At 46.9% G+C, this 10,022-nt stretch overlaps 1 protein-coding gene across 1 annotated transcript; it reads left to right on the top strand.

Moving 5' to 3' along the window:
* The first annotated feature begins 5,715 nt into the window (after nt 1-5,715).
* On the top strand, nt 5,716-9,961 carry LOC122405077 (uncharacterized PE-PGRS family protein PE_PGRS24-like). Its single transcript, XM_043409571.1, has 4 exons — nt 5,716-5,753; nt 7,664-7,976; nt 8,062-8,448; nt 8,530-9,961. Exons 1-4 carry the CDS (start codon nt 5,742-5,744, stop codon nt 8,685-8,687), a joined length of 870 nt encoding a protein of 289 aa, XP_043265506.1. The 5' UTR covers nt 5,716-5,741; the 3' UTR covers nt 8,688-9,961.
* The last annotated feature ends 61 nt before the right edge of the window (nt 9,962-10,022 follow it).

Here is a 10,022-nt window from a genome sequence, read left to right as displayed (position 1 = left end):
AGCAACGATTTGGAGAGCTATAGAATATAGAAATTCATATCTTGGATCTCGAGACCCACCCTGAGGAGTCAAAGCTACCATTGTAGAAAATACTGTCATTTACATATTTTTTTCATTTAATCAAAATTGTGTGAGAAAGAAGCGTACATTTGTTGGTCAAAGAATACTACTCCAAAAATGAAATGGCATTTCGTTTGTGAATTGTAGACAGGATTAATCGTTCGAACAATCTACTACTTCGAAGACTTCGAAACAAACTTCAAAAGAAGATAGCATAGTCGAGTCGAGAAACGACAGTGTCACAATGTTAACAGTTCTCATCGATCTATCCATTGTTCTATGATTGGCGTCACATCCTTTTCCTCGTTTAGCCCAACGTGGAAGCGCGAGGAACAAGTAGACTGTAGAATACTTTACTCGTTTCTGTGCTCCGAAAGAGGTTTATTTTATATTTACGAAAGCAAAGTTGTACATAACTTCATAAACGAATAGAAAACAAAAAATTTCGTTTCCTTCGTCAAAATTAAAAAAAACTCTTTTTAATCAGACAAAATTGTACGGTACATAAACTATGCAATTTCACGAGAAATCTATGAAGTAACTTGCGGCCTTCCAATGTCGAATAGTTCCGTTCTCCTCAGCACGTTCCAAAAAAAAAACGCACAGTTAATGGATTGCGATGTTTTTACCGAACCGTGATACCACGGACAAAGAAAACGATTGTCATTGCGCAACGATAACCGTTCGTTAAATAATCGAGCGATCTATGTTCTAAAATAGATCCTTGTATTCGTACGTGGTCTGCGTAGAAATTATTCTACGAAAAGTCGTTACGCCCGATGTCCTTTTAGCATCGAGCAACGGCTAATTGCGTATCGCGGCAGGAATCGATCCTGCTACCGTTTCGAGGGTGAACAGAGAACGAAAAGAGCAGCCAGCAGCCAGCGTATCGCTTTATATATTCGAAACCGGTCAGGGCTGGCGAGAAAAGACACGCGCGGGCGACTTTCGCGATTGATCGGCATTTTTCGCGGACACCAAATAATATAATGGCTTTCACTTCGCGCGAGCCGGAAAACTAGCCGGCCGTGATACGGCTCGAGAGGAATACGCGCCAAAACCAAGCTAATTAGGTTCCATTTAATTACCGTCTCGCGTTCATCCGCCGACGTTGAATTAAGTCATCCTCGCTCGCCCGTTTTTCCCAGGGTCGTCGTCGCGTTTTCCCTTTTTCTTTTCCGTTGTTTTCGCTCCCCGACGCGTACGTTCCGTGACTTAGCATTGAATCGAGCCGCGCGATCAACGATAAATCGCCTCGAGGGCAGAAAACTATCAGATTGTAATATAAATAAGCTTTATTGCGAGTATAAATATGTTACGATTCTGACAATTCTATTCGAATGGTATTAACCAACAGCCTATCAAATGGGATTAATTAATAATGAATGGATAATGGAATTCCTATTATATGCGAAGCCTGAAATTCACGTTCAACGGTCAACTTCATAATTATTGAATGGTACAAATATACTTGATAAGAATGGATCGTAATATCAAGGGTAACGAAAGCAGTGAAGGATAATTCGATTTTGTCCAAGGGGTGAAACTACCCTTAATGGTGTGGGGGAAATACCTGATTAAAGTAGAATAAAGTATATCTCAACAATCAAAATGTAAGTAGTAAGTACCGCCTATGGACAAACCTTGTCCTTGGAATCTATCACGGATTTGGTCTATGTAGACAAAAATTTCGCCCGTATCGAAACGTTATGCTCGTCAGTTTATTGAACGCGAGCTGGCAATTTTTTTATGCGAGCTATACAGCTACGATCGGTGGTTGCGCAATTATGTAGATCGAGCTGGCTCCGGACATTGTGGAATAACGTTATCTGTGTGCGAATACAGGGTGTTCCGCTCGAAACGGCTCACCTACGTACAGAGAATACTAAATATACAAAGTATAAAATAAAAATTGTATGTATTAATTGACAGAAGGATCATTATGTATGCTTCTCCTTTATAAAGTATTTTTCCTTATCCTTGCGATTGCAAGGGATTAAATGGTTTGTTTCGTGCAAAACACCCCATATATTTGAGAAAACTCTGATATGGTAATGTGGAAACGGCGATGTCTCCTCTTTGCTCCGTAAAAATGAAAATGAGATCTGTGTTACCGGAGATTCTGACGAACGATACTGATTACGTTCATGGAGTCGGATCATGTGCTTCTATTGATAATAGCACTTTTACGGAAGGAGTTCCGTGCAAAAGTCTATCTACTATCGATGTGCCCGCTTTCTAACGTTGATCGGCGTCCAAAGTGAAATTTGTGCTTCTATTAATAGTATTAGTTATTATTATCTAAGCTTGGAGTTCAAGTTCGGCTTCTCGAAAAGAAATCACATGGTTTGGACTTAACTTTTGTTGTACAATATGAAAAATTACGACAAAATTTAGGGTATGTAGTTATCAATTGTATAGACGTATAAATGCCTAAGGAATAATTTCATACAACTTTGCCAAAATATAATGCAATTAGAGGATTGAACTTAGCGTTTCCACCAATGTTCCCAAAGTACATGGATTCTAGGATTCGAAGCCCTACAGAGTCCTATTGAGGATTACCTTTGCCCAAACTGGCGATCTCGTAATCTCAGCTGACGCGGGATTCAGACGAATTGCACGAACTCGATGAAGTCGTCCCTAAATCACTGGCTCAAGATTCTCTAACTATCACCATAGAAACATTTGGACCTAGCGATGAGATTGGTTTGCTCCGGAATTGGACACAATATTAGAAAATCAATATCAAACGTTCAACGTGTTCTGATATTTTAAAAATTGGAAAAAGAGTGTTTATCGGAAATAATAATAGATTTCAACTTGCATATCGTTCTCTAATTTCCGACATTTTCATGTTTCCTAAACATTTTATTTTTCGATAGCAATATCGTCGCTGGTTTCGTTTCCAATGGGAATTGCAAACAGGTACAAACTTGATGCAATTGATACGTATCGATACGACAGTCGCGTGTCTCAATAAGTCTCAAACCGTTCCTGAACATTCAATTCAATGGATTGATGCAAGAGAATTAATTTCTGACGTCACGTATGCGCCCCAAGCGCTACCATCGAAAGGTGCTATAGAGATACATCGGAGTTTAGAGTTTGAAACGGTCGCTCTTAATCTGTCCTAGCTCACGTCATAGTTTAAGATTCTTGATCTGTTTAGGGTCACAGTACAATTTAGAATATCGATAATCTCAATCAATCGTTACCAATGTCTCGATCCTCTAGTTTGTAATCAACTTTGATAAAATAGTAAAAATTATAAGAAACAAACTCAGAACAAAGTACTTCAAAATCCCAATATAAATACTCCGATAGACATTAATTGTGAATTTATTATACATATCAGGAAGGAGAGCATTAGCTACTAATGATCTCTAATTATTCATTGAATAATGACCTAGCAGTGTATATATATCTCAAACTATAACGATCAGATTACCACTATGAGAATATTTGTCCCTAAAAAATAGTATGTCCTCTTTTCGTTGGTATTGAGAACGTAATTAAGTGACAGCAAAAGGGACTTTTACCTATCGTATGAAACTTCGTTGGCTAAAATTCGCGCTGCGAGATCTCAGTCCCATCGCTACTTGACCGTTTAACGCGTCGAGTAACCGGGATCCCAAGAGTAACTTCGTTTCGGAGCGAACGACACGGTCGAACCCGTAATTCAAAATTATCGGCCGACGGTGGAAAGCAACCCTCTGGACGGGAGCTCGATCTTATTTCCAGGCTCCCGCATAATGCAACGTGGCAGCTGGAATTAGTAGGTTGAGGTAATAAGTAACGAGCGACGGCGGCGACGGTAGGCAATTTATTTAGAAAAGAATTCAGGTTTCTTGAGGCTATTCAACGACCCGTAATTCCAACTCTTTAGAACGTTTCACGTTCGCCACTAACGCGAAACTCCTTTTCGATGCGAGGACCTCGTTTCCACGTAACGAGCGGGCCATAATCTGAACCGCGCGTGTCGCCATTCCTGGACCCACGTTTTTTTCCCTCATTTTTTTTTTTTTTTATTTGCCTTTCTTCCTCCAGTCCACAGACGATAAAAATTTTTCGCTCAACGGGCCGTAGGAAATCCTCCGCGCCTCGGGGATTCGGTCGCCCTCTCGGTCGTCGCGAATTCGCGCCGAGATCTTTTTCGTGTAATCGACAGTTGCCACAGATCTTTCGTTAGGAAACGAATGCGTTCAAGGGCTAAACGTGTGTTACTCCGACAGCCAGAGTTCTCTGAGACTCTGAGAATAAATTGTACTTGTCAGTGGAGGACATCAGTATACTCGGGTTCTCGATGATTCGATGTTGTCAGACTTTTCACCTGGGAACATAGAGATTTTCAGTCAGTAGAACACAATTTCCATAAAATTGTTGCGTGGCAATTAGCCCGTTCGGGCATTACTATGCAGATCCGAGTTAATTTTTGCTTATCCTTTGAATTATCGAGGATTTGCAAGGGGACATGAGTAAATTTCGTCGAAGATAAATCATTATTTAATCCTTGCGAGCTAAACATAACGCGCACAGTATTTCGTATGACGTTTACGAATGAGTTTATAGTTTCCTTCGATAAGAATAAATAATTTATATGAGACGAGAAAGGAAGAGAGAAAATTAAATATCGTGGATTATTGTCGAAACAAAAACTGATTTTCTATAAAGTGTGACCACATATGGCGCACGGGAACATGGAACGAGAAATCATTGTGTCCCATATATAGAGCACGAACAGGGAAAGGATTAAGAATCAGTGGCCCGAAGTCCAAGGCCTGATACCTTACGGTTCAGACGGACGACAGTAAATCAATCCTGGAGAACCAGAGAGACTGTGCTTGGATGCAATTCTGATTTAGGGATTAGAAGTTTCTAAAATGACCATTCCGTTATTAGCAATCGAAAATGATTATGGAAACAAACTCTGCGTTTCGTCCAGGATCTGACGATTGGATTTTGATCGATTCTAGCTTCAAATTACTTTGATAGAAACATCAACAACAGACTAAAGATCTCATCAAACGGGTACAATCGCGTCACGAAGATCGCTCAGGGCCAGGTCGTACAATTTCTACCGCGTTAGATGCAATTTCGAAGGTACCGTTGCAAGGTGTTCTGCATCGATCGAGGAAGATTCAACCAATTGGCCAGTGCAGGTGCACCACGACCGGGAAGAAGCCCAAGAACCGCGTCGAAGTCTCGTGTGACGTTCTCGCGGGTACGGCGTGCACCACGCCTGCACGAGAGAGCTGGATAACGTAGGTGACCAGGTAACCCGGGTGGTGCCTGGTTGCACTTGGTGCGGCCTGTGGATGCCTGAGCGCGTAGGGCAAGATGGTGGGGCGGGTGGAGTAGGAGGCTGTTCGTTAGACACGGCCGAAGCCGCGGTGTACCCCGCGAGCAACCTACAACAAGCAACCTCTATCGACGGGCGCAAACGGGGGGAGCCCCCCTTTGGCCCCAAAGCAGCTGGTGGGACTACCTTCGTCTATGCCTGGCCGCTAGCACGGCGTGGATTATAGTTTTTCTGGGGGGAGGGTGGTGGAGCGCCTTGCTTTCGAAAGGATGGTGATTGTGGAGCGTAGCCAGAGTAGAGTTAGGCGTATATAAGGCCCGCCGGCCCGGCCCAAGTCAGTCATTCACCGGACTACCAGCCCACCACACACACACCAAACATGAAGGCCTTTGTGAGTATCCACCACAGGGTTGGTGATTCAACGGGGTGTTCTCGATCCGGTATCCGAATGTTCACGGGTTTTCCGCGGCGTTCGCTGGTTTCTTTTAGAAATTAATCGTTGGTTCTACAACGTGTTCCAATTCAACAGTGTCTGAAACGTTCTCGCTTTCCACCGGGATAGATCCGCGGTAGAGATTAATATATTTCCTTGTGATTCGATCGGATAGCACGAATTTTCTTTCGCGACTTTTCTACACGATTCCTAACGGTCAAACGTCTCGGGATACAAGCATCGTTCTTTCCCCGAGACGTTAGCTCGCCTAGCCAACGACGGACGGCAGCTACTCGATCGGATGATAAATCGGCCTAATCGGTATCTCTCGTTACTCCGCTGGCTAATGTTATGGCTAAATACTCGCGGTGTTCCTGGGTTTCGAGACATCGCGGCGGCAGACCGGTAACTCAATGTCACGGCTCGGATACTCGCGTCCTTTTTGCTCCGCGGGACGAACAAACGGACAGACTTTGCCCTTCTTACGCGTTCCATTCATGCAACAAGAAGTCTATCGTTCCACGGTACACTGACCGCGTCGCGAAACCGGTTGTAGTAGTATCATCGTCATTCAGTAACGACCGGTTCTCTACCCTCGGTGCATCTTCATTCACGAATACCGTCTGACGTCGATAATCCGCTCGCTTTTACTCTCGTTAACGTCTCCCGGATGACCTCTTCGAATTAGCTCGAATCGGTTTTTAAACAATACCGTTTCTCGCCGATTTATAGCGATAGATTGACCCGACGGTCCGAAAACCACGATCGAACGTCGTCGTTCCTAAGCTGCTTGCGCGATTGATGCAAAGTGCGCTCGGAATCGTTTCGAAATCGTCGGTGTTCCGATCGCGAGAACTCTCGGTCGACTACGTCGCACGGGTGCCTCGTTCCGCGTAAACGGGATGTGAAAGTTTCGCCAAGTCGTTGGATATGCATAATACCAGGTCGACACGGTGCCATTTAAGTGCAACTTAAGTTTCCGATCTACACGCTTCCAGCGTTCGATCGTTCGCGATTTTCTCCGATCGATTCGCGGTACATCGCGACCGGTCGTTTCCAGCAACAGGAAGAAAAATCGCTGTCTAGAATTCTCCAAGATTTCACGAAATAAATCACCGAGAACTCGGGTTTCTTAAATACGACGCGTTCGATTAATTAACGAATCCCCGCGGTGCACGGTTAAACCTACGATTACGTTGATTCTCGGGCATTAGGCACGCGATTGCATAAAATGCTAACCGTTTGGACGACGGGGCAACCCGACGGAATTTCGTCCCCTAATATGGTCGTTAGGCGTGGTAACTGGCTAACTCGGATGGTGGGGGCTAGCCTTTGGACACGGTAGCGCGAAAGCGTAATCGGTTCGCGATCTCAGCGATTGCGAAACGTTACGTTTTGCGCGTTTTCCATCGCGTCGGATTCATCGGCGCGTCGCCGACAGTTACGAAACACCCGCGACTCTATATTAACTGGAACTGTTGCGTCGGTGCTTTCACGCTCGACGCGGTCGAGAGGCGATTGGGATCGGTTTCCCGGGTGACGCGGAATCGTTTCCCGATGTCGTGGAACTCCGCGCTAGCCGTCCATCGAAAGTGAAAGTCGCGGTTATGTTATACCCGGGGCACGTGGTAATCGACTAGCAGCCAATGGGAGTCTGGATCCGCGGCGATAGTTATGACTCTTCCGTAAACCGAGATTGTTCGTCTTCGTTCTGGTCGTTTTTTTCCGCCGGGTGATTTCACCCGGTTCGATATTACCGCGGCTTTCGCGGCAACCGATCGACACGGTGGAGGCAACCACTTGCTTCCGAGCAAGGATGACGATTACGAGGAAGGATCGTTGACGAATCGACCTGTTCCCTGTCGCAGCTTGTGTTCACCTGTCTGGCAGTAGCGACGGTACGCGCCGGAATCGCCCATGGAGGTGGCATTGCTCTTGCCGGAGGTCATGGCGGCATCGGCTATGGAGGAATCGGAGGAGGCCTGGGCATCGGCAGAGGTTTGGGAGGAATTGCCAGTGGCGCTAGTCTGACTGGAGGACTCGCCGCGGGTGCGGGTACCGCGAATGCTCTCCAACAGAGCGGAGCGTCCAGCTTGGGATCCGGTGGACTCGGTGTCAACTACGCTGCTGGAGCCGCGTCGGCGGCTGGAGCTGCTGGTGTACAACAGATCGTCTCTGGTGGTGCGTAACGAAGCGGATCGTTTAGTTACTGGGATTACCACGAGACGTGTTCCATTCACGGTGGGATTGGTTTGTTCTCGCGCAGGAGTGCTCGGAGGCAGGGCTGACATTGGCTCCGCCGAAGGACCCAAGGCTAACGTTGGACCCCAGACCGGACCCTCTGACCTGGTTGGACCCCAAGAAGGAGCCAAGAGCGTAGGTGGACCTCGTACCGGACCATCCAGTCTGATCGGTGCCGCTGCTGGCCCCACCACTGTCCTTGGTAGCTCCGGTGGTACCGCCACCATTGTTGGACCATCTCAGGGTACGGCTAACCTGGTCGGACCATCCAGCGGTGGTGTCAACTTCTGGGCTGGAAGCGGAAACGTGAACGGTGACGACGGTAGCTCTGGTGCTGCTGCTGCTGCCGCGCCCGCCGCTGCTCTCGGCGGTGGTGCTCTTGGCGGTGGTGCTCTCGGTCTCGGTGGCGCTGGTCTGTATACACATCCGATCGTTCACAACGGATCAACGAATTAGATAGATCGTTCTCTATACTTAAATTTTATAATTCCAGGTGCCATCGCTGTCGTTGGTGGTGGAGTAGGAGGCATCGCTGGTGGACTCGGCGGACACGACGGTGGTGTTGCTGTGATCAACGGACCGTCTGGCGCCATCCACGCCGGACTCGGCTCCCACGGAGCCATCATCCCCGGGGTACTCGGCAAGTACTAGACGTTCTAAGGCCCCAGCGATCTCGGCTCGGCGACGGCGGCATTCCCACCACAGTCACATACCGGTCTCAAACGATCCTCAAACGCGCTCAACGTCTTCTTCCCAAAGCTTCGTCCAACCTAGGAACATGGTCAAAGCGCCGGCGTTAGTGGTGTAGTCGGTATATAGTCGGAATATTAATCGCAGTCCAGTCGGTATATATCGAGACACGGTGTAGCGCGAGCCGAAAGCCCGACACGCTGACCCGTGCCATCGATCTCGGGTTTTGGATAACCTCGTGGAAAGTGGAAACCGCGGCCCAGGCCATTCGTGATCCGTGGTTCCGTTTCGACCACTCCCTTTGTCGACGCGGTCCGTTCCCGTCGTCAGACAGGCCAGACGGACCAAAGTTTAGTCAATTTCGTTTTCATCAACTGTACGCGACGGAGGACAGCCGAACGGAGCCGCGATTGCCAGCCGCGATTCAAACTGCCAGCGACGCACGACATCCATCCGTTCGCGATCAACAAGGTGACACAAACCCTCTCAAAACTGATCGGCATACGCGTCGAGCGATCGAAGCTTTCGCAACGAAACGATCTGTACCGCGCCAAACTCGAGTCAACGGCAAGCACGTTGAACCCGGCTGCCCCCCGCCATGGACCCAGCGAGTGGACAAGCTTTGGCGCTTCGTCGTTGGACCAACTGGGTCTGTTCTGTTTTCTGAACACCCACCGTTGCTCCGGCAGTACACACTCTATTTTTTTTTCTCTCGCGTCTTCCACCATCCAGCAAAGGCCGCCGCTCTTCACACATATTTACTACTCTCTCTTTTTTTTCTTTCTCCTCTTCCGATGAGCCGCGGGACCGATCCGTCCGATCGCATCCCGCTCGCTCACAAGTTGTTATACTCACTGCCGCACTCAAGCATACATATTATTATTACATTACTCGTCCATGCGCATATATGTTTTCTCTTTATATATATATACATGTATACATACTATTACTACTATTCCTTCGCGTATATATATATATGAACACATTGCCACACGCGCGCACACACACTATTGCTATATGTGTACTCGTATATAGACACACATTACACATATATTATATAATCGTGTTATATGTTAGTGAAAGAGAGAGACCGGTAGATTATGGTAGGTCAGCCCTTCCCGTGAGTGAATGAATGTAAATAGATGGCGCGCCGCTGCCGGCCCCCGACCCCGCCCGCCCTCGTCATACCCTTTCTTTGCGATCACGACTAGCACCCCACCACCACCATAGATAGATACCACATATTTATAGCGTTTATACATTTATACAATACTTTATATAAAATAAAGCATCAGT

The sequence above is a fragment of the Colletes gigas genome, unplaced genomic scaffold, assembly GCF_013123115.1.
Source record: "Colletes gigas isolate AHSC1104 unplaced genomic scaffold, ASM1312311v1 Colletes_gigas_Sc00001, whole genome shotgun sequence".
Taxonomy (NCBI): domain Eukaryota; kingdom Metazoa; phylum Arthropoda; class Insecta; order Hymenoptera; family Colletidae; genus Colletes; species Colletes gigas.
The sequence above is the reverse complement of the archived record's forward strand: the minus strand, read 5'-3'. Positions and strand labels throughout refer to the sequence as shown.

Excerpts from the sequence above, each read along its gene's own strand:
- LOC122405077 (XM_043409571.1), top strand. Across the intron at positions 7,977-8,061 it reads ACAACAGATCGTCTCTGGTG|GAGTGCTCGGAGGCAGGGCT; the intron begins GTGCGTAACGAA and ends GTTCTCGCGCAG. Across the intron at positions 8,449-8,529 it reads TCTCGGTCTCGGTGGCGCTG|GTGCCATCGCTGTCGTTGGT; the intron begins GTCTGTATACAC and ends TTATAATTCCAG.